Below are 25,457 nucleotides of genomic sequence, written 5' to 3'. Positions count from 1 at the left end.
GTGTCAGCAGACACACCACCCTGAACCCCACCCCTCTCTCTCTGTCTGTCTGACGGAGGTACACCCTCCCTAGCACGTCACGTCTAATTCGCTGTCGTGACCCGTCACCACCGGCGACTGCCCCAGAAAAACACCCCCCCGCCGACACTCTGCAGCCCACCCCCAACACATGCAGAGAGGTGCGTAATCACACCTGTGTCATTGCAAGGGAGAGATGATCATAACCCCGACAATCGCAGGGACGCAGTGGAATAAACAAGCTCGCTTTTGAGTACAAAACAATACGGGTGCAAACACTCAAGCTGCTCACTTACCAGGAGACTATAATCATGATTTTTTTATCTTTACAGACACAAAGCAGCCTCATAGGAAGTGTGTGCGATGACGGAGAGAGAGAGAAGGATGAGACATCGGTAGGTGGCCTGCAGGCTGTCAGACAGTGAGAAGCTGGACGTCGATGACAGATGAACCCAGGGTAGGTGTCACGCTTCAAACACGCGGAGCCAGGGTAGGTGCCACGCTTCAAACACGCGGAGCCAGGGTAGGTGCCACGCTTCAAACACGCGGATATATCCATATCTCAATAAAGGGCTGACTGTATTTATAAAATAAATCATCCAGCACAATACAGCCACTGGAACAGCTTTAGAAATACACTATCAATGGTCCAGCTAGTGGTCAAGACTCCCATTCACTTCATTTTCACTCAAGAGAAAGTCACACATACCCAGGTCTTCAAGTCTGTGTGTGTGTGTAAGAATCAGACACATATTATAAGCTTGTCATGGAAAAATTGAAGAAGATTGCTGCAGTTGGTGCTCAAACCTGAGTATAAATGTTCTTAAAATCATTATTTAACAATGAAATATTCCAACCAGGTGGATGAAAACAGCAATTAAAACAGCCCATTGAAGCAAATGTGCGTCCCAATACATGCACACCTGACATCAGCCAATGAAAATACCAACAGAGGGCAGTGTAACTGGATTACAGCCAATAGCAGAGGTGCAGTGCCCTATGACGGGCTGGGGTCCCATCCTGGGTTATTCCCTGCATAGGACAAGTGGGAATAGAAAATGGAAATGGCCAACAGGCACAATGCTGATTATTACAATATTTTAGGAACAATACCTGCAACACTGATGAGGATAAACAATGGATGGATAGATGAATGAAAAAAGTAGCATGACTCGAAGGTAAAAAAGCGATTGGAAGATGGATGAATGAATGAATGACATCATTAAGCTCTTCTACCTCTTTGAACAGGAGTCTAGAGACAGCCAGATATAAGAGCATATTTTACGTGCTGGTTCTGTGTTTATCGTCTTACATTTCATAGTACCTATGTGAGTTGTGTTTAGAGTTGAGTGTGAAAAGAATACTTGGGTGAAAATGCTCATGCTCTGGAATGTGAGTCTGAAAATCAGCATTTATCGGGGAAGGCAGTGTGTCAGGCTGCGCTTGTTGGGGGCTTGGTGTGGCCTTTCTCAGACGTGTCACATGACCAGCACATAGGCGGTCGTGTGCTGGGGGCTTATCAAACTTCAAAGTGCACCGGCTGAGAGCTGAACCCAGACGCCGCACTCTGACCACTCAGCCCACCAAACACAATCACCACCAGCAAAACAAACAACGACGTTTCATTATCGCTACTCCCTCAACTCACAAAAAACGATTCGCCATGGACACACTTCTTAGACTACAGTGATGTGACAGATACGTTTCTGCATATTCCATATGTTAATTAGTACATAATGCATATCTAATACACAATGTTATAAACATGGACTTCCACTTCCTCGATATGCGAGACAGAAAGCTGTTACATTTCAACTGTCTAATCACAGACATGGTCACATGACCTGAGTCCTCCCTGCTATTTGCAATGGTGGTATAGTTGGGGGTGATGGCTGGTAAATGTAAAGAGTGGCAAGCATGTGCCTTGAGGTGCCACCATTGGTAATATCCTCCTGAGACCCCACCCATTCATTTATTTTTTTAGTTTTTGCATTTATCTTTTCACTGATGTAAGGAAACATATTTATTGCTGCTGTACACTAAAGAGGACATGCTGTGAAATTAAAAATAAAAATAAATTTGAAAAAATCTAAATTGTAAGATGTCTTATTTCCTCCAAAGACAAATAACCTAAAATTGACGGACACTTTTTCCCTGGGGTCTCAGGAGGATGTATCTGCTTCTTTAGGTGGCTACATCTGGCTAAGGATTGATTGCCATTCATGTGTATTTCTGAAGCAGGAATGCACTCTCAGGGGACCCTCCCATACTCACCAGCCGCTTGATCACCCTCAGGAGTAATCTTTGCTGTCTGGGGTCCGACTGGACCTCCAGAACACAGGCCAAGCTCTGCAGGTCCTCTGGGCACAGGCAGGCCAGGCCCTCGCCTCCGTACAGCTGCACCAGGAGGGACAGACACTGGATGGCCTCCTCATAAACCTCCAGATCTCTGCCGGGGAGCTGCGAGAGGACACCCAGAGACCCCCACACTTATATCAAAAGGAGAATGCCAGCGCAACTCCTGCAACACAAGCGAATGAGTCCCCATCCAGCTGGAGTTTTAAAACCTTCCCAAAGTCAGAAGACATTATGGAACATAACCTGATATGATTGACACTGATGCGGCAGAAATTCAGACCCAGACATGAAGCGCTTCCTGTAAACAGCACTACGCCTGAACAGACCTTTGCTAGGACCTGTGCGAGTTATCGTTCTAAACGTCTGCACCTTGTCTCCCCTTCCTGCTGCCACTAAACAGAAGGCTGCTTAATAACTGGGGGCAGTCTGCCCCCCAAACACCATGACCTGCCAAGCTGGGTGGGAGGGGCCCTAAGGTGACGGTGACCGGCGCGTCTCACCAGCTGGATGAGAAGGCTGCTGAGCTCGGCCAGAGGCTTGTTCAGGAGCAGCAGGTCCTCCGCGGTCTGGACTTCCCCTCGGGACTCCAACCTCTGGGCCTTGGAAGGAAGAGGGGGAGACAGGGATGAAAGCAGAGAAGGGGATATAGACAGAGACAAAGACGAGGACGAAGATGGGGACAGAGACAGAGACAGGGACGAGGACAGAGACAGACAGGGACGAAGGACAGAGATGGGGACATAGAAAGAGACAGGGATGAGGACAGAGATGGGGACATAGACAGAGACAAAGATGAGGACGAAGATGGGGACAGAGACAGAGACAGGGACGAGGACAGAGACAGACAGGGATGGGGACATAGACAGAGACAGGGACGAAGACAGAGACAGACAGGGACGAATGACAGAGATGGGGGCATAGAAAGAGACAGGGATGAGGACAGAGATGGGGACATAGACAGAGACAAAGATGAGGACGAAGATGGGGACAGAGACAGAGACAGGGACGAGGACAGAGACAGACAGGGACGAGGACAGAGATGGGGACATAGACAGAGACAGGGACGAAGACAGAGACAGACAGGGACGAATGACAGAGATGGGGGCATAGAAAGAGACAGGGATGAGGACAGAGATGGGGACATAGACAGAGACAAAGATGAGGACGAAGATGGGGACAGAGACAGAGACAGGGACGAGGACAGAGACAGACAGGGACGAGGACAGAGACAGACAGGGACGAGGACAGAGATGGGGACATAGACAGAGACAGGGACGAAGACAGAGACAGACAGGGATGAGGACAGAGATGGGGACATAGACAGGGACGAGGACAGAGATGGGGACATAGACAGAGACAGGGACGAGGACAGAGATGGGGATACAGACGGAGTCCCAGACAGAGATGGGGACGGGGAAAGGTACAGACAGAGACGAGGACGGAGACAGAGACGGGGCTGATGTTTAGTGGTGTAGTCAGCCCCAGTCAGGGAGTCTCATGCTGGACCACAAAGCCGGGTGTGATTTTCCGGCATCTGTATTTCGCGCTGCATTTGCCACACAGATGAATTCATGTAAATGAGAATAAAGACACGCCGTTTTCATTGAGCACTCAGCCAGGAAGCCGGCACGTACTAATCACAGAGGTACGACATACACATATCACTTTCATGTGACACATTAATAAAGCCATACAATTCATCTTAGTCCTCCCGTATTCCTCCACCTACTATAAAAAAGAAAGCAATTTCGTCCGGGGGACGCCTGACACTATATACTCACTTGAGCATGACAATCTAATTCACGCATCATAAAGTCATGCTGCTTTGAGAGCAGATTACTGGCTGCCCGCCATGCTCAGAGGCTGCCAGGCTCCGTCAGCGGGCTTAACGGATGCTTCCCGCTCAAGGTTACAGCTTTCATTCAGTGCAGACACGTGACACTCCCTGACTGACACAAGCGGCTCTGGAGTCAGGCCTGGATATGACTATACACTGTAAACCTCGAGAAACTCGCTATTGCCGATTCCCTAGATCGTCTGGGTAACAGGAGTGTCGCTAGAGGTTTATAAAATGGGCTAAGGGGCTAAGTCTTTATAGGGGGATCTAATTTTAATGGAAATCAAAGAAAACACCATTTAAAGTAATTAGGGCACATTTATTTTAGGTTGGGAGGGGTTAAAGCTCTTGTAAAACAGTCGTAACCCTGTGTGGGTGTCTTACTGTCAGCGAAATTTTGTACACAACAGACAAGGGTCTGCATGGCACGACATTCAGACTTGAACACGACGTCTGATGCTTACGAATGGCGTCCCTAATGGCGGAGGAGTTCTGACATCCAGTTCAACCTCATTTATCCGTGTCCTGTGGTCCTTCCTCGCTAGCTTATTATTACGCACATTATTATTATGCACACACTGCAGCTGGATAAAGATACACTTAGTCAGGAGCAGAGGACTGGGTACCTCACAACAGTATGCCACCTATTCAAAACTTTTAAACACAGTATTAAGGAAAGAGACGGCGTGTGGCTCCGATTCTCAAATGGAATTAAACCTTTAAAAGGTCACAAACGTTTTCCTTAAATTTTCTGCTTTCATAATTAGGTTTGTTTTTATAAATAGCGCCCTTTCCAATATAGCTGTCGATGAGCTTTGGTTACACTTAAATAAACACGTAAAACGCCTCATAGTGGAGGAAAGAAACTTAAACCCCTGTGGTTGGACTTGGGGGGGTAAAAGGCTCTGGGGTCCAAGGTCAGCCGGGTGCAAGAGCCTTGGTAATGCACAAAAATGCTGAAAAGCTCCATCTCCCTGCCACCATAAAAAAAAAAGATAATAAAAAAACATCAAAACAACTCGGAGAAGACCAGAAAAGAGAAATTAGCATTCAGGAGATTGTATGCTGATCACAGGATTGACGTCAGTTGTTGCTAAGGAGTGAATTAATGAGTGTAAACAACAGCCACTGTATGAAATAAGACATCGACTTTCATCAAACACTCCCATACTCTACTAGTGAAGTAATGTGGCATCTCTAAGGTTTTCTTGGTCATGAGTGCAAAACAGAAGTAGCCCTGTCCCGTCTGGAGAGCATGCGGTGAAGCTGTACCTGGAGGGCCTGCCTGACCACGGCGGACGTGCTCCTCAGAACATTGTGCAAGACGTCCAGTGCCGGCAGCAGGAGGCTGTGGGCCCTCTTCACGAGAGCCTGGTCCTCCCCCTCGCTGTATAGGGCTGCTGCCTTGAACAGGACGCTGCAGATGATGTCCACCAGAGCTGATGGGGGAAAAAATGACACACGTTAGACATCTGTGAGCAGGTCTGAGGCTAACGCTAATGCTAACGCTAATCCACACCCGAGCTCCGCCCTGCTCCGTGAGGAACATCAGATACGACCTGCAAAAGGAGACACACCCAGAGCAGTCATTACGTCACATTTCAGGATTTTACTGCGTCCTGATAATAATGGGTGCATAAACAGGGGACTCATTCCTCAAACCTAAGAAATAAAGTCATTAGCAAACAGTGCTGAAATAGGAGCCGCTGATGCATGATCTTTCACACGCGTGTTCCAACCGTAACCTGCCATCTCTCATCAGGGCAGGGATTTTTACTGCTATATTCAGCGAGACGGCAGCCTGCAACCGACAAATGCCATCTCCATCTACTCTTACAAACAGTCATATGCTGTGAAAACCACATGATTTATCCAGATGTGGGATACACACATATTCCTTATTATAGTCTTCCAAAAAAAATGCACAGTATTCTTGTGACCAGAAACTCAAAATAGATTCTTATCAGTTTCATTTTAATAATTCATTTTAAACTTCTTAACAGTAATTAATATGTCACAGTTCCATCTTTGTTATGAAGATCTTGCCCTAAATATCTCTACACCCCCTCCTATCATTTGCAGTCAGGTGCAAATCCTCCCTGATAGCATGTTAACATGACAAACAAACAGATATAGTAAACTGGCGGTTACTCCTGGCCTTCTGGCTCTGCGGAGATCTCGTCTGTCGTAAACATAATCTCACACATTCCCTTTTTTGAATGCCGTTCTTTTCTATTGGCTCCGAGTCACAGAGAAAAGAGCCAATTAGAGGGACAGTCTTCACCCCTTGTTTTGGTGCAAACCGCCACTGAGATAGTGTTAATTGTCAGGGTTATATTTAGAGCTGGGTCATCGGTTTCCAGGAAACCGAGCTTAATTCCTTCATAATGATGCTGAGTCTTCCAAAAATACCCTCCTTTGGTAGGAGCCGGTCGACCTGAACAGGAGAGAGGTAGCCTCTCGCCGGGCTTCCTGAAATGGACTGATATCTCCCGGCTCTGACAGCCGAGAGCAAAGCCTTCATGGTGTGGTTGTGTGTAAGCCATCGAGGGCTCCTCAATAATTACAGTCCAGAAGCCGAGACGTCTTTGATATTTTTGGCTCCTTCATACGTTTCTTTGGGGTCTGCAGAGAGATGGCCCTACTGCTTGTTTACTCTGCGAGGACAGCAGTGCAACTATCTGGGGGCAATTACCTCCACCTTCTACCTCTCCAGTGGTAACACGACTCTCCACGTCTGTAAATAATATCTCAGTCTGCTGCTCGCCTACCATCCATCCATCTTCTGTAATCGTTTATGCTCTTCAGGGTCGCGGGGGGTCCGGAGCCTATCCTGGAGGCTACGGGCTCAAGGCAGGGATCAACCCAGGATGGGGTGCCGACCCGTCGCAGTCTGCTATTTGCATGTGACCCTCTTAACACATATACTGAATTTATTCAATTGCATCACTAGGTCCGCGCAACCTCTGCATGATGTTCATGACGAGCAGGTCTTGGTGTTATTAATTATTCAGCGGCTAGGCTAAGGGCGCCGGCAGCTGGGCCCCTGCTCAGGCAGCAGCGTCTGCAGGATAAAGCACCTTCCCGGTTCTGAACATTGCATCAGACGGGCTGTTTATGACGAGCGCGCCTGTCTGTGGGCGAGAGAGAGGATGATGTGATAGGGGCAGCTGGGATACACCGGCACAGGGGAGGGCTCCTCCATATCCCCACAGCCCCAAGCCATTCTAGAATATTCCCCCCCCCCCCACGTTTCCCCCGTAGCTGCTGGAGCAGTGATGCCTGGACTAAACCAGAGTAAATGTGGAGATAATGGTGCGTGAGCCACTGTGTGAGGAATATGGGATATGGTGGGAGGGTGAGGCTCAGCAAGTTAGGCTGCTGTGCCTGTCATCAGAGGGTCGCTGGCTCAAATCCCAGTGTCGGCACTGATTTGAGTGATGTCTCAAAAAAAAAAATGTATGTCTCTTGGATTAAAGGCGTCTGCTCAATAAATAAAAATACAATCTAAATAATGTAAAGATGATGTGTCTCTCCATGGGACAATTTCACTTTTTGACGACTTTAGGGAAACGTCATTTGAGCAAAGCTGCAGATCGCTGGGGGACGGTTTAACATCCAGTGGCATGTAGGAAGGGCAGTGCAGAGTCAGGGGGGCGTCGTACCTTCACCATGGAGCCTCTGCAAGGCGCTGTCCTTCTGGCCTGTCAGGTTGCTGAGCAGAGCCATGGTGCTCTGCATGGTGGCACCCAGAGGACTCTCCTGGTGCTCCTGTCAGGGCACAGACAGCAGAGGGGGCCGGTGAGAGGTCCCCACGATACCCTGCAGCAGCCCCCCCGTGCCCCAGCTGCGCAACCAATTACCCCACTGCAAGGGGGAACAGATTACACAGTGCCTGGCATTTACCCTACACGGCGCTTACCTTATCGCACCCACAATGGAACATTCTAGAAAAGACAATACAGTGTCACTTTGCACTCACGTGCTAAAGGCATGACATCATCTGTTCTCCACTTTCTATTAACATTCCCCCATAGACACCAGGCCCGTAAAAAATGGGAGTTTCCAGCATGGCTGGGTCCGCTCCCTATTGCAGGTAGGTGCTGGTATGTGCAGCCTGGAGACCCTGACCTCTAGATCTTTCTTCATATGGTTCAAAATCTAATGCAAAGAGGGGGTGTGGCTCAGCACATTAGGACACACTGCCTGAAATCAGAAGGTTCCCGTTGTTGGTGGAGTGATGTTCCTACTGGGCCCTGTGACAAGGCCCTTAATCCTCCTTCAGTTACTCCAGGGATTGACTGACCTGCTTTCTCAAAAATGTATGTCGCTTTGGATTAGGGCTGGCCGATACAACAAACTTTTATCATGATAATTTTTTTTCATATGAAACTATCAATAATTATCACAAGATAATTCATTATTTCTTTACTTCAATGTTCCATTTTTGCTTAAAATTCCCTTAGAAATCCCCTTAAACAGATTCACAAAATGAAAAAGGCAGCAAATTGAACTGCAAACTGCAATTTAATTTTAAAAAATAAATCATACAAAAAATAAACTTTTTTGTTGTAGGGCGTAACACTAGAAAATGTCGACAATATGTTTTATTGGTAGGTTTTCTTTTTCTCTGACTGCCTCGCTGTTCGTCCTGGGGAATGAGTTTCACTAGAGCTGGGTGATATGCTCTAAAATTATACCACAATATTTTCAGAAATTATCACATATCGATATTTATGACACTATTCTATAATTCATGTAAAATTCAACAGGTGGTTTTCAGGTTTTTCTGAGTATGATGACCAAATTGTTTTACTAATAGTTATGGAGCAAGCGATAGGTATAATGAAAAATTACAGCAACAACAAACTCATACTTTGATAGAATTTGTGTAGAAATTATGCAAGAAAACAAGTGTTTAGGCTATTTCACAATACTCATATTCGAATTGATGACGATATGATACAATACAATATTTTATTGATATATATCATTGATATATCGCCGAGCCCTACTTTGGAATAAAAAAAAAAACAAAACAAAAGAAAACAAAATAAAGCGTGAATTCAGCAAGCTGTAGGTTAAGAGCAGGACCACCCACTGATGGGGTGGATGCTTGCTGTCTCAGGTCAGTGTTGCCTTGGATACGAAACAGAGGGCTCTTAAGAACTAGTGCAATCACCCTGTGTACGGTGATGACTCTCTTAATTAATACAGCCTGACTGACCCCCTGATTAAAGTACAGCCATGACTTGAGACCAATCTCTTGCTGCTTGTACTGCTATGTCGGTCAACAAAAGCAAACGACCCAAAGAAAGCTACTTAACGAAGCAGGTTGGGGAACCCTGAACTGCAGATCTGCTCTATGCCCACAGGAAGACAGCACCAACACGAGGGCTTTCAGGAGGAAATTGAAGACAAGGGGTGGGGCCACAGCTGCTGAGATTTGTAAAATATGGCTTTACTATGGCACACTGCAGCGGTACAAATAAACTCTACAATTCAGCCTGATCCAATGTCTGTAAAACACATTTGCACATTAAAAACATCAAATTATGACTTGGGGTCATGGTGTGAATCATGGGACAGAATATCCTCTGAAGCACGACGAACATGCAGCCAGCGACAGGCATGACAGATGATGTCACAGAAACGCTGGGGACCAATGAAGATCAAAGAGAAGGGGGGCGGCCCTCTGACACGAGTGGGAGCCCCAGGAAGGGAGTACAGGAAAACTCGGAGAAGGATGGACTGTGGTGGGTCCTGGAAATGCAGCTACTGGGAGGTTTTAATCAGCCAGATGGTGCGGGTGGTGGAGGGGGGGTCTGGGGTGGGTGATAAGCAACATAATGAGCTGCCAGGATAATGGGAGGGGGGGGGGGCAAACCTGAGGGCTGCTGAGTGAGGAGCAAGAGGACGAAGAGGGAGGGAGGAGAGAAAATCAATGGTGGGCTTAATTACAGGCCAAAAAGCTCCTCCAAGACGAGCTCTAACACTTTTAGAGAGAGACGGGGAAGGCGGCTGTGGGACCAGAGGGACAGGAGGGAAAAGCCATATGCCAAGATGGGAACCAGCAGAGGGGAACACTGTAAACAGCTTGTGCAGCGGGAAACACTGTAAACAGCTTGTGCAGTGGGAAATACCGTAAACAGCACGTGCAGCGGGAAACATCGTAAACAGCACGTGCAGCGGGAAACATCGTAAACAGCACGTGCAGCGGGAAACACCATAAACAGCATGTGCAGCAGGAAACACCATAAACAGCATGTGCAACGGGAAGCACTGTAAACAGAATATGCAGTGGGAAACACCGTAAACAGCATGTGCAACGGGAAGCACTGTAAACAGAATATGCAGTGGGAAACACTGTAAACAGCATGTGCAGTGGGAAACACTCCAAACAGCACGTGCAGCGGGAAAGACTGTAAACAGCACGTGCAACGAGAAACACCGTAAACAGCACGTGCAGCGGGAAACACCGTAAACAGCACGTGCAACGAGAAACACCGTAAACAGCACGTGCAGCGGGAAACACCGTAAACAGCACGTGCAACGAGAAACACCGTAAACAGCACGTGAAGCGGGAAACACCGTAAACAGCACGTGCAGCGGGAAACACCGTAAACAGCACGTGCAGCAGGAAACACCATAAACAGCATGTGCAACGGGAAGCACTGTAAACAGAATATGCAGTGGGAAACACCGTAAACAGCATGTGCAACGGGAAGCACTGTAAACAGAATATGCAGTGGGAAACACTGTAAACAGCATGTGTGGTAGATAGGAAACACTGTAAACAGCATGTGTGGTAGATAGGAAACACTGTAAACAACATGTGCAATAGGAAATACTGCAAACAGCTTGTGCAATGGGAAACACTATAAAAAAAGGTTGTGCAGCGGGAAACACTCAGCAGGAAACACTGTAAACAGCACGTGTAGTGGGAAACACTATAAATGGTGCATACTGGTGGATGCAACAGGAAACACTGTAAACAGCATGTGCAGTGTTCAGTGACAGGGAGGGTACAGATTACTCAGAATTACATCAATTTACAGCACAAGTGTGGACTAGGATTTAACTGGTTCTGCACACAATGTTATGAAAGGATGTGGTTTATAGAGCGGGAAACAGGATGTATAACATTAACACAATGCTGCTTCAATAAGACTCCCACCCCGCAAACAGTAGATGCATGACACGTGTGTATCCAAGTGATATATTTATTTTTTCCTTCCTGTAAAGCGACCTTGGGATTGTGAAAGGCGCTATATAAATGTAACTTATTGTTATTACATACAGGCAGTTTAATGAGGCGCGCATTACAAACAGCAGCCCGGATGAGGTCATCACGCCAGTCTGTAGCGCCTCTTATCAGCTGCATTATGGGGTCACGCTGCCCATTTCCCCATTTCCCATTTCCATATCTCCCGCTGCGGAGCTCCTTCAGCTCCTGTCAGTCGAGCGCCCTGCAGAATAACGTGTGTCACGCAGCTTGGCTCCCAGTAATTACGGCAGGTCCATTCATGTCCCCAACACCCTTATCCATAATTCATGCCTGAATTTAGGGGCTGAGCTGGGAGGTCATTCCAGCGCACCGTGGGTTTTATCCGAGTTAAGGAGTGGTAACTGGTTCCCGAAATCGACAGTCACAGCTTTACACGTGCATTTGTAAGGTCGGGTAATAATGTTTGTTTCTGGTGACCCTAATTACGTGCTGTAAATTGGCTATGGGTGAGAGCTGGGGGAGCGTGATAATGAGGAAGGTGACCATCGTGCCGGATACTGCCATCGTTTTATCAGGACTGCTTAATGGAATCTTCAATGGCTCTATGCATAATTAAGCAGCCAAGGTCTTCACAGGGCGTTACTCGTGGAGGAAGTCAGTTACGGGGGTCCACGGAATGGGTCGGCCACGGCACACCAGCAAGCTCAGCTGATGGGGACCCATTATTTATACGTTTATATTAGAGACGCTCACACTGAGATGATCAGTAACCTGAGGGTGACCCAGCAAGCTCAGCTGTGGTTCCCCGAACCTGAACCGCCCAATTTTCGCCACAGAGTCACTCACCTGAAAGTGACAACTAAGCATTTAAGGCAGTGACATAAAGAGTTGGTTCCTTCCAAGCACCACAAATGACGGCTTTAGGTTTGTCGCACTTTACAAACATCTAGTAGTGAGGCTGACGCTAGTAACGGCTTTTTAGTGAAAGAGTTGCCTTCGTGACACGGGCAGACATTGTGCTGAACGAACGGGCCCGAGGTCAGAGAAGCTCTTCCCTTCTTAGGTGCCAACACGTCCTCGAAGGGAGCAGGTCGCACCTGGCTGCATCTGCGCAGCAATGCAGTGAGGCCAGGAAAAACCAAAATAATAACTTATAACTTAATAATAACAAATGCTGTTTGGATCTTTGGACTCGCCAGGATTTAGTGTTCTGCAAGGTTTCATCATAAGTTACGACCGGGCCGATGAAGGCCGTCCGAGTAAATCACACGTCACAGGATTTATCAGAGCCTGTGAAAGACGGCCGTGTGCTGACACATAATAACAGAGAGCGGTGTGCAGGGGCCGTGTTTGATGGGGGCTGCTGTGTTTGCTGTGTTTCAGGGCCGGGATCTCGCGGGCCACTTACCGAGATGACTTGAAAGATGAGCGGTGGGAGAGGGCTTTCCTCGATGAGCCTGCAGAGGAAGGGGGTGGCAGGAAGGGGAGGGTTTCGAGGAGGAGCGGAGGAGAGTCAGCTGTGAACATCCAGTCGCACGTTTAATCTCCATTAAGCAAATGTATGTGCCGTGTCTGCTGCTGTCTGCCGAATGGAGATGCCCTCTGCATGCATTTTCTGATGAAAAGGGCAGTTCAGGACGAGACCCCAGGGTAATGCAGAATCATGCTTTTAGCGGAAATAGCCATTCTCCACCTGTATTGACTAGATCTATTGTTTCAGGAACAATTACAGTCTCTGTTCTAACAGACACAATAGGACATCTGAACACCGCTGAAGGAAAGTACAAAAATAACTGCTTTTATTCTGCCATATTTATATATTTATATTTAGGGGTCAACAAAAACAAACTAAAGTTCATATTGAAGGAGACCCCAGAGCGGGGTTCAGTTGTCCGCAGGAAATGCACTCTCTGAACTGCATACTCCCACCCTATAATCACAGACACAGACGGTATACTTCAATCCTGTACCATGTGAGAGTTCAATGGTGGCGGCTTGTGGCAGACCCAGTCAGGGGGCACAGTAGCTCGTCCCCTGAGGCAGAGCCATGCCAGGTACTCATTCACCCCCCATGTGTGTGTACTGCAGTCCACTTCAAATGCTGCACCTCATTACTTTCCCTACCAGCCCTCAAACTGAAGATATTCCAAATAAAAAAACACACCATCCATCTATCCATTTTCATAATCTAAAAATAAATTTCAGAACTACAAAAGAAAATGCACACAACAAATCTGATTGTTCTGAAGCCAAAGTAATGAGAGGAGCTCAGAGTGATGGAGCAGAGAAGAGGCTCTCAGAGCAATGATGCTGGGGAGCAGTACTGCTGCAGACAGAGTGTGATGCAGGAGCGAGGAGAAGGGGGTGAGGAGGTGGGAGAGGGGAGGAGAAGGGAGAGGAGAAAAGGGAGTGGTGAGAGGAGAGGGGAGAAGGCAGAGAAGAAAAGGGAGTGAGGAGTGAGGAGAAGAAGGGAGAGGAGAAAAGGGATTTAGGAGTGGGAAGAAGAAGGGAGAGGAGAAAAGGGAGTGAGGAGTGAGGAGAAGAAGGGAGAGGAGAAAAGGGAGTGAGGAGTGGGGAGAAGGGAGAGGAGCAGGGAGTAGTGGGGGAGAAGAAGGGAGAGGAGAGAAGGGAGTGAGGAGTGGGGAGAAGGGAGAAGAATGGAGAGGAGAAAAGGGAGTGGTGAGAGGAGAGTGGAAAGAAGGGAGAGGAGAAAAGAATGGGGAGAGAGGAGAGGGGAGAGGGGAGAGAGGAGAGGGGAGCACGAGCAGGGAGCTGCAATTTGGAGATTTTATTTGTACTGAATCACAGAACAGAACTTATTCTTTCATATTTCCAATTTGTTTGACCTGATAGATACTGTTCAACAACAAGCGTAGATTAAGTCTGCAATGGAAACAGGTACAACCAGCTCACACGACCCATTAGCAGCTTGGTGTGAGGAGCAGGCTCAGGCCAGGACAGCTCACTAGGCGGTCTGAGGTCCACAAGGTGCAGGGAGGGTGGGGGCGACATGGCTCGCGGTCAGGGGTGATCTGTTCAGGCCCCTCCGGAAGCACAATGACACAGGCATGTGAGCATGGCAGCCATTTAAGAAGATGACAGATAGGCTTTATAGTGCCTCCATGTCTGAGCACAGGGATCTGCATGGCTGAGGGCCAACCTGCCTCCTCTTCCCCAGTGGGATGCCAACCTGCCCGCTCTCCAGGCCTGCTCTCCCTACAGGAGGCGGCACCGACCTGCCTGTACTACCCCTGGTTGGGGGTATCGACCTGCCCCCTCTCCCCCTGGAAGGAGGCGTCGAGCCGCCCTGCTGCTAGGATACAGGCTTCCCCACACCTCATTTCTCTGATGCCGGCGTGATTTGCGGTCGATCCTCGGTGGGGTGGTGAGTGGGGGTGAGGGGGGGGGGATACAGCCAGCCCGGAGCTGGAGGCCGCCTACAGCTCGGTAATAAATTGCGACAGTAAATGCAGACAGAAGCGCGATGGAGCGGCAGTGGTGGATGCAGCGCGAGGCCAAGTCGGGTCAGCGGCCGGCGGGACTCAAAGCCGACACTCACTCCCATCGGAGATCAGCTTGTTGAGTCATTCAGAGAGTCTTAGTGAAATTAGATTCTGACACATTAAGCATCACTCTGGATAAAGGCGTCCTCCAGAATAGCTTCTGAGTCTGTTAAAATAATAATAATGATGAAGGAAGTGTGAATCAGGGGGCTCGGATCCTCAGTCTACGACTAGAAGGTCGCTGGGATGCCCCCGCAGATCTTAGCGGCCCAGCCCCCGCTCCTCAATAACCCTCTGACCAGCCCTGACCAGCCACAATAATAATGACTTTGTGCAAAAGCAAAGGTGATTCCTATGGTCCTTTATAAGACAGCATGACCCCGATATGACCATAACCATGCACGGCTGCAGAACTACTACCATGTTGCTTTTAAGGAGAGCCAAAGACTCAATCCATCCCCCAGAGTCAAACATTAAACAGCCGTCGTTTCTAATGGATACATTCAGGATGAATAATTCAGGGAGCAAGCAGCAGAATTGGTACACTCAGCTCTACATGCCTTTGGGGGGTGGTGACCTCACACGGTGCAGGGTTCGGGATACATGCGCACTGCATTGAAGAGGCTGCGCACACAAGCTCTGTGATTTCACCGGCAGGCTAATGGCTACTCCCACTTCCCAGCACACTGACCACGGGGAAGATGGCCCTTCACACGGCACTGTCCAGCAGGCCTCCTAATCCTCCGAGGAGGACACGGTAGGGACACTGATCAGGTGGTCGCCAGTTCGCATCCTATACTTGGCAGAATAAACATATCTCTGTTGGGCCCTTGAGCAGGGCCCTTAACCCCTGAAGAATGCTCCAGGGCTGCCGGATTGATGGCTGACCCTACGCATTGACACTAAGCTTCACTCTCACCTGTATACATGAGTGGGTTACAGCTTTGGCCCATTGGCCCTGGGATTAGGGGCCCCAGGTCTCAGGAGGGCCCTGAACGATGTCCCCCACCTTGTGAATGCAGTCCTTGTACCTATGGCAGTGCTAGTTATTAAGGCCCAGGGCTGTCTTATATACTACACTGGTTTTGGCTAACTGTGGTTTTTGGGGCGCAAGACCCCTTCAGATACCTTGATGGTGGTGGGGGGGGGGGGGTTGCAATCCTTGCCCCCCCCCCCCTTTATGAAGGCTATTATCATCATGATCATTTCTTGATGAAATCCTCCACTGACTATGCAGTGCTAGTTGTTAGCAGTGCGGGGGTTTGGTACGCTGGTTAGCACAAACTGTGAGTTTTGGGGCCATTTCAGTTACCTGGGTTGGGGAGGGCAGACATCTGTGCAGACAGCCTGCAATCATATTTAGATGTCTTCCGGTAAATAAGGCAGTGCTAGCTGTTTTAAAAAGGGCCAGAGTATACTGTATACTGGTTAGCCCAAACTGTGGGTTTGAGGATCCCAAGGTCCCTGCATTTACCACAGGGGGCCCCAGGCTCTAAACAGCACAGGGAGAAGAGGAAGGCAGAATTGGAAATGTAAGCATTTTAAAACCAGCAAGCTCCGATGCTGATCCACGATCAGATTTCCCAGCCTCAAACCTACAATTAACCTATATAAACGGGACTTGGTCATGCTCAGTGCAAAACAAGTGAAAACACTAGCAATCCAAGAAGCCCAACCACAGATGTTTAGAAGTCACTGGCACGTCCAATTTTTAGATTTGTGCGACAGGCATCGACTGCTGTAAATTGCAGAGTGCACTGCGTGCTTAATCATAGCGTTAATTTAAACCTATACTTCATATAGGGTCACGACTGAGCTGGCGTGGTAAAAATTGGGTTGCAGTGCAAAAACCAGAACCACTGATATAGACCATTGTTTCATTTCAGCAGGGGGTCCAGGAGGAGCTGGTGCCTTTACCTGTTGACAAGTGAGCTGTGCTCTGTCAGTGACACCATCAGTTTCAGGGCGTAGACAGGCAGCGGGTCCGAATCCAGGAGCAAGGACCCAAACCTGCAGTGGAGGGAGAAACCGACATGGTGTGAGGAAGCGAGGTGAAGACGGCAAACAGGGCCGACATCTCAGCTCCTCCTTACTGGACGGCAGGGGAAATGGGAAAACAGTATTCTGCGAGGGTGAGGAAGCGGAAGCGGAGGAGCTGTGGGGGAGCGGAGGAGCTGTGGGGGAGCAGAGGAGCTGTGGGGGAGCGGAGGAGCTGTGGGGGAGCGGAGGAGCTGTGGGGGAGCGGAGGAGCTGTGGAGGAGCGGAGGAGGTGTAGGGGAGCAGAGTAGGTGTAGGGGAGCGGAGGAGCTGTGGAGGAGCCGTTTCCGCATGCTCCGCGGGGCGACTTGCGCCAGGGTGCTCCAGTCCCTCCCTAAACAAAGGTGGCGTTATCGGCATGGCAACAAGTGTCTGCAAAGCAGGCCCTTGTCATTTGGCTCCTTTCAAGCACAGTGACGGAAATTAGCAGCTAATGGTGATTGTTAGGGGTCATGCCACTTACAGCATGCTTTATTTTTTAATAATAAAGAAAAATTTGAAATGAGAGGCGGAGACAGGGACAGTGAGGGTGGGGCGGGGTGGAGTTGGGCTGCCACCCGTCCAGGATTTTCCAGGAACACGTTGGATTATGGTCATCTGTCCTGTAGAGGCTCTTTTACATAAAAAGTGAAGGTGTGGGATCATAACTAATAGAAAATGTTATTACATTACTGAGCAAATAAGCAACTATCAATGTTTTAAAAATGCTGGAGATTACACTGCCATGTGGGATTATAATTTCCTTCTCAAACAGACCTAAACTGCCCTTTGGAATGGTGTTGTGTAATACTGTTGGCCAATGAGTGGGTTTCCAGGAATTGTACAGGACTGGGTGGCATCCCTAGTGCTGAGCGTTAGCTGGCAGTCTCACTGTGGCAGGAGGGTGTTGGTGATGAGGGCCAGCAGGCTGCTGCTTGGTGCTGGGGCCCTGTCCTCCTCTTCCTCCTCTTCCTCCCGGCCCAGCAGGGTCAGCGTGACCTCCGACAGCACCCTCAGGCTGATGATCCTCCACTCCACTGCGAGCGAGGCAGAGGTGACTCACACGCGGCCCGGACTCACGGCCTCCCGACCCCGACGCCCGTGGATACCCCCCCCCTCCCCCCCCCCACACAGTGGCTTCCTCACCATTGTTGCTGAATGCCAGAGAAGCTAGAGGGGGAAGGATGAAATCCACCACCTGGGGAGAAACACAGTATCACTGTAACCCTAGTGATGCCTGCATTTCCTGCACCCTCCCCCTGTGCCCCCTGACAGGATATAGTCTTCTTATGAGAACTGCTCATTTAGCCGGTAATAACGCCCCCCCCCCATGTCTGAGTGGCTGCCCGGCGCTGCCCTTTGATCAGAGAGAGCCCGTTGTACAGTTAAAAGCCTGGGTATCATTTCTCTCCTTCTCTCTCTCAGTCTCTCTCTTTCTCTGAACTCACTGTTTGTTCCATGTTTCCATAAAAACGATCACAAATATTCCACGTTAGCATCGTGTCCGCAGTCTGCGCCTGCTCTGTCTGCGCAGTTGCCGGCGGGCATCTGCGTACATCGGAGGGGTGCTCACGGCCACCTTCTCCCCAGCGGCGGTCAGAGCGCTCACGCCTTCACACGGAGACCTAACAGTCACGGCCACCTTCTCCCCAGCGGCGGTCAGAGCGCTCACGCCTTCACACGGAGACCTAACAGTCACGGCCAGGCGCCCAGTGTGGAACCACCCAGCTCCCAGGTGGGGAACTCTGTGTTTTAAAGTGATTTTACTGTAAATTTAAAAACCTCCAGAAAGAGCGCCTGGCCTGCAGTCACATCACTGCTCTGTTTGCCGGTTACCTCACACTTTGTCTTTACTAGGTGGGACTGCACACTCATCTGACAACTCATACATACCTGACACCTTACACATGCCTAATACTGCACAGATACACACACAGCCGATACCATGCACACACACAGCCGATACCATGCACACACACAGCCGATACCATGCACACACACAGCCGATACCATGCACACACAGCCGATACCATGCACACACACAGCCGATACCATGCACACACAGCCGATACCATGCACACACACAGCCGATACCATGCACACACAGCCGATACCATGCACACACACAGCCGATACCATGCACACATACTTCATACTGCACACACAGCCGATACCATGCACACACACAGCCGATACCATGCACACACACAGCCGATACCATGCACACACACAGCCGATACCATGCACACATACTTCATACTGCACACACAGCCGATACCATGCACACACACAGCCGATACCATGCACACACAGCCGATACCATGCACACACAGCCGATACCATGCACACACACAGCCGATACCATGCACACATACTTCATACTTCACACACAGCCGATACCATGCACACACACAGCCGATACCATGCACACACACAGCCGATACCATGCACACACACAGCCGATACCATGCACACATACTTCATACTGCACACACAGCCGATACCATGCACACACACAGCCGATACCATGCACACACACAGCCGATACCATGCACACATGACTAATACGCCACACTCTTCCTGACACTTTCAATCAGCCAGATGGGTTCTTCGCCGCACCGAGGGCTGCAGTGTGAAACTGACAGCACCTTTTTCGGGGGCATTTTTACTCATTAGCAACACCTGCAGAGGTGGTATGGAGGGCAGAAGTGTGAGCTGTGGGGTGTGGATGGAGGTAAAAACAGAACCAGGCAGAGAGGAAGAGCGGCGGCTTGTGGCCTCACCGCGTGGCCATGTTAACAAGCAGCCGGGACACACATTTCCCCCGCAGGCCGCCCCCTCCAGGCCTGTGCCCCTGCAGCACAGGAACGGGTCTCCCTCCCGCTAAGCACGTCGACCTTGAAGGCCTCTGGACTGGCTACCAAAGTAGCAGCTAAACCGCGTCTGCAGAAGCAGCCTGCTTAATAACCAGTAATAATCTTATTGTGTGCATCAGATCGTTAACTTTGAAGGTTGTTTTATATATAACAGTAGTTAAAAAATTATAAAAAAACAACTTTTTGACTGTGCACAGTTTAATAGGGCATAAGGTAACAGGGGTGTTTATGATGACACCCTGCTGCTCTGGTCCCTCCCACAAGGCCAAATGGAGAGCCACGGTGATGGCCTGGCAGCGGCTCACGATGGGGGGGGAGGGCCTGCAGGGCTCGAACCCGCAGCTATATTGGTCCTGCACCGGGCCTCCGTGGGGCTCACTTACAGTGCTGTAATGGGGCGTCAGCAGCACGGCATGCTGGGTAATGGCCTCCACGGCTGACAGTGTGTTCCTAATAAGCTCCTCTGAGGCCATCTGTCCTGGAAATGAGAAACCGTCCAGCGAATGAAGCTGGTCTCCAAAATCCTCAGTCAAATTTAACGGTTAAAATCACGACAAGCAATTCAAAGGGCTATGGGTCAGTAATCGATCACAAACAATTCAATCTGTGCTCACTAGACCGATAGCCTTAACATGTGCATTGAAGCTCAAAAGTTCAGTGGAGAATTTCATATCAAAGGCTTGTCAAGACACTAAGAGAGCAAAAACTCATGTTGACATGTTCTTCAAGCTGCAGGAAAACGGGGGCAGCATTACGGTAAACACACCCTCTTCTGATTCATAAAGTACTAACCTATCGCATTGTCCAGGCTGGTCTCACAGGACTCCACAGATTTAATGCAATTCTAAAAATGAAACAGAGCAAGACAGCAACACAGGAAGAGTCCAGTCACCCGCAGAGGGAGTATCGTCTATTCCCAACACCCGTCTGCCGATAGCTTCGGGCAAAACCGAAACCGCTGTAATATTTTAACTAGTCCAACTTACAAGCAGTGCCCCAAATTTGCAGAGAAAATCTTCTGTCACCACCTGAGGTCTGAATATCTGCAGAGATAAGACAGAGAAGGGTTAGTATGACCCACTTAGAGTCAGTCAGCTCGCGACCGCTCTCCCCGGAACATCTCGACTGTGCTCATTTTCCACACGCTAGCAGAGACTCCGCATGGTAATCTGGGAGCACAGCGCTGCTATGATTATGTCCACCATTATAACTGCCAAAGAAACAAACCTGGGAAGAAAAAAAAAAAAAAAAACGTAGCATCCCCCAACATACCGCAGGCTGTTTAGAATGGAGACACTGTCTCAAGAACGGTGTGCTTAAGGCTCAGCTGAGCCGTGGCACTGACTGGACATCGGTGTGTGTCTAAGGAGTCAGCTGGACTGGAGAGGGGAGATGTGTGGTCAAAGGAGCAGAGTCACGTCTAGGAGCGCAGGAGCCATGTGGGTGAAGGAGCAGTGTCTTAAAAAGCACTATATAAATATGATATTCATTTGTTCATATTAGTAGATTCAATAAACGCTTGTAGTTTCATTGTTATGGAATGCTGTTCTGAGGCCACGCCCCCACAGACCAGCCACATAACAATGCAATAAACCAGGGTTCCCCAATTCTGACCCTGGAGGGTCAGTCTGCAGCACAGTTGCATATTTCCCTGCTCAAACACACGTGCTGAACCTGGTAATTAGTTGGTGAGCTGAATGAGGTGTATTTGGGCAGGGAAATCGGCAAACTGTTTGCTACCAACCACGTAATAATAAAGTAGTACAATTACAAGTTCAAAATTTGCCCTATAGAGTGGTGCCTATTGGTAGGGCTGCCGGATACCCCTGAAATGAATTTCTGGCTACAGGCCTGCCACCGACAACACCACTTAGCCATACTGGGACAGAACTCCCTGTGTTTCTAACCAACAGATGGAGGATTCTTCTAAAAGAGCAAAGAATGGTGATCTCATCTCGTTTTTTTGCCCACAGTAGCTTAAGTTGGAGATAATTTGAGTTTTCTGATTTATAAAAGGTAATTGTGTGAATAAATCAGTGTGGTTCCTGCAAAGCCCAGGGACATGTAGGAAGCAGACAACTGGCTACCGGCACCACAAGGTCCGTCTGATACACAGCAGCTCAGGCAAGGTCATGCTCAGAGGAGGCCGGGATACGCACACAATCACACACACACACACACACACACACACACACACACACACAGATAGTCAGAAACACACATACACACACACACACACAAAAAAGCATACATATACACACATGCGTGCATGCACACGCACACACACACACACACACTGTGCATGCACACAGATAGTCAGAAAAACACACACACATGCAAAAGCATACATATACATACATGCATGCACACACACACACACACAAATGCATGCACACACACACGCACAAACATGCATACACACGTGCATGCACACATACACATAGACACACACGCAAATGCATGCGCATACACACACACACACACACACACACACACACACACACAGCAGACCTGACCTTGAGCCCCAGGCCTAGCAGTTAATATCAGTTAGCAAATGCACGGCAAACTGCTTGATGTCTCCAGCCTTGCCTCACCCTAATCACGGCTTTCACATGCAGACATTTAAGGCGAACACTTGAGGTGTGATTTGAAGCCATTATTTAGCTGACTGAGTAGTGCGATATTTATACTGCTGAACTGTAAGCATGATACGTGTCCCTCATAGGTGAGAGAATCATTAACATTACCACATCATTACCGTGTTACGCACCGAGTTATCACCACCCCCCAGGCTAATTTTCCCACCCGTCTGGCCATTTCAGGCCACCCTCCCACACACAGCAGTCTGTCTTCTTTACGGTCAGCATAATGCAGTCATATAAACCCAGGCAAAGCAAACACATCACGTCCACATTTGAGCGTTTAAAACAGGCAGCAGGACCCGCACTAGCGTTCCGGCTCCATGGAAAATCACCGCGGCGTACAGAGTTACAGAGTTTTCGCACAGCACAGAGACAAACATCTCACTGTAGCAAAGGATCCCTTCATACTCAGTCGTGCTGAAATGAATATGTCAGCAGCAAATGCAATTTCACACTGTTTGGCGACTGGCAATCATTCTACTTCGATACTGCGGAATGTACCAGAACTCAGAGGCAAAGCCAACAGAGAAACTTTGCTCTGACTGACAAAACTAGGCCGGCTTTAGCCTAGCTAATTTCCCTTCCGTTCGGATTTTAGGGATAGACAATAAGACCCGTTATCAGCAAATGCATGCGGTGTGGATACGTACTCAGTCAGCCATGCTTCTATGAAGGGATATCACTGCACAAACCCTCCGCTTCTGCGCCATGGAGTCGTCCCCCCCCATCGCTCTTTAGAGACCCTTAGAATGATTGATTCATCGTGCCGAAAACATGCCTTCCTAAGTGTCTTTCTGGCTGCGGACGCGCAGACGAAGGCGCGGAAAGCTCACCTGCGAGGTGAGCACCTGCAGCACCACCGAGACCAAAGGCAGACACTGCTTCAGCTGCTTGGCCTGCGCAGTCGATGGATGTTTGCGCCCTGCCACGCTCCCCAGCGCAGCTAGGATGTCGTCTGTGGGACAAAGAACCATGAAGAATCGCCGAATGCGGAAATATTTAGCTGTGCTGCTCTGCTGGCTGGCTCATGCTGCCTTATTTAGGCCACAGCACTGCATAAAAGCACCATTTAAATTCACGCAGAGGGAAGTAAGAGTTTAAACGGCAACACTTTACTTGATGGAACACAAATACTTAGTAATAACTCAGTTACTACTGAAGTACAAATCACAGATAGAGAAACAAATATAGAAACTGCATGAAATAAAACGTGTCATGATTCATTAATGATGAATAAACATGAGATCAGTACAGCTTATAGTTTGTTCATTTGTGGTTAATTAGTAGCATAATACTATGTATTATTTGTGGCTCGTCAAGTAAGGTGCTACCACTTAAACTTCACGTACAGGAATGTGCACAGGCACGATGTGAGAAGCCAAATGGAGAAAGAGGGCCCAGTCGGGGTGGATTGGCTGAACACTTTATCATGCCGTCAGAGGTGCAATTAACGAGAAGGAGGGGGGGGCACCATCCTGTCATGTGATTAATTCACCCAGAACGGCGGGCAGCTCCCGGACGATGTGACGGATGAGCAGTTGTAGACATCTCGACAGGTGCTGATTGGCACTTGGCTGTTCCCTCCCTGGCACGGCCTTCCTGACGTCCCTCTCGATGTACATCACCAACCTGCATGCGGGACGGGGGCACATCACCATTCAGCTGCCTGGCGAGGCGCGGGAGTGGGCGTCATGGCGGCACGAAGCGTCACTCCGCGACACTTAAATGCCGCAAAATGCACATTAACGGCTCAGCCTTAACCACTGAGCGTCTCGCTCAGGTGAAAAGCTGCACCTGGCGTTTAAAAGATGATCTGAAACACGGCCGAGGTCTCGATCGCGCTTTGCAGATGCTAATTCTATGTGAAATTCAGCATTGCGTGAATGCGGCTTTAGTCTTCGGCTGCTGCTTGTCATGCTGATGCCCTAGCTATAATCGCTATGTTTCATCTGTTTTGAATTCGGGCAGCTGTGGTACCAGGTGCAGATTAAAACTTTAAAATTCGATGAAGCCTCTTAACAACCGGAAGAGGGAGAGTCACGCACTGTAAGGAAAACCTGTATACACATGTAAAGGGAAACAAGTTTTGCATTGAAATTTTCAGTTTTAAATATGGAGAGACTGATCACTATGTGAATGCGACTGACAGTTAGCATACAGGCTAACGGGTCAGGATGGATCGTATCACCCCGCGCATCATCGTGGGACGATGGTTAGGGCTACTGAAGAAAGGCAAAGATTTACACAGCAGTTACCACATGAAAGAAAATGATAGTCTCACACCCCCCCCCCCACCCCACTAAATGATGCTGAGGGGGGAGGGGCAAGTACAAGGGACTTGCGACAGACTCATGTTAAATGGGTCATTATAGAGCCCCGCAGTCCACAGATCTGACGGCACTCTGCTCCAGGTCACTCACAAGCCATCAGAGTCATTCAGCGCATAAAGATCAAAGTGGAAATATGCCTCTGACTGACAATCTCTCATCACAGCAACAACAGACACAAATTAAAGCCAAGCCAAATTAAAGCCACAATTATCAGTCTTCAGACGTCAATCGCGTGTGCACCGGCCATCTAAAAGCCCAAACACCGCTTCTGTCATCGATTCATCGTCTCTGATCTTCCTCCCATTATTACAGATACTTTAACAATGAACGAATGAATACGGGTTCATATTTCATTCCCCATACATCTAGTACAGAGGTATAAGGGAGTGTATGTGCGCTTTATTCATTTTCAGAATTCAAAAGGGCCATTGAAAATGTCACAGGTGCCTGTGATTTCCGAGCTTGGTTTCAAGGAAATGTGAAGGATGGGATCGGGTGTTTACGCACGCAGGTGGGCAGTGTCACCACACTCAGCCGAAACGTCGCATCCCCGCTGCGATTTATCTCGCTGTCGACGTGCAAACATCCATGCCGGCCATTAGGTACAGCGTGTCAGCCGAGCGGTACGAGGAGAACCAGCGGAACACGG

The 25,457-nt window shown here is 48.9% G+C and overlaps 1 protein-coding gene across 7 annotated transcripts in view; it reads right to left on the bottom strand.

Moving 5' to 3' along the window:
* The window catches only part of ulk4 (unc-51 like kinase 4), a 63,476-nt gene that overhangs the window by 8,527 nt on the left and 29,492 nt on the right, over positions 1-25,457 (bottom strand). For all 7 annotated transcript variants that reach the window (XM_072716718.1, XM_072716722.1, XM_072716717.1 and 4 more), the window contains exons 23-35: positions 23,974-24,107; positions 23,312-23,433; positions 20,823-20,879; positions 20,629-20,680; positions 20,220-20,314; positions 18,107-18,158; positions 17,853-17,997; positions 16,862-16,954; positions 12,850-12,898; positions 7,879-7,984; positions 5,486-5,652; positions 2,877-2,975; positions 2,293-2,478 (exon numbers count right to left, since the gene is read on the bottom strand). In XM_072716718.1, the coding sequence (XP_072572819.1) occupies positions 2,293-2,478; positions 2,877-2,975; positions 5,486-5,652; positions 7,879-7,984; positions 12,850-12,898; positions 16,862-16,954; positions 17,853-17,997; positions 18,107-18,158; positions 20,220-20,314; positions 20,629-20,680; positions 20,823-20,879; positions 23,312-23,433; positions 23,974-24,107 (1,357 nt within the window). The remainder of the gene's footprint in view (positions 1-2,292; positions 2,479-2,876; positions 2,976-5,485; positions 5,653-7,878; positions 7,985-12,849; positions 12,899-16,861; positions 16,955-17,852; positions 17,998-18,106; positions 18,159-20,219; positions 20,315-20,628; positions 20,681-20,822; positions 20,880-23,311; positions 23,434-23,973; positions 24,108-25,457) is intronic.

The sequence above is a fragment of the Paramormyrops kingsleyae genome, chromosome 9, assembly GCF_048594095.1.
Source record: "Paramormyrops kingsleyae isolate MSU_618 chromosome 9, PKINGS_0.4, whole genome shotgun sequence".
NCBI classification, from domain to species: Eukaryota; Metazoa; Chordata; class Actinopteri; order Osteoglossiformes; family Mormyridae; genus Paramormyrops; species Paramormyrops kingsleyae.
The sequence above is the reverse complement of the archived record's forward strand: the minus strand, read 5'-3'. Positions and strand labels throughout refer to the sequence as shown.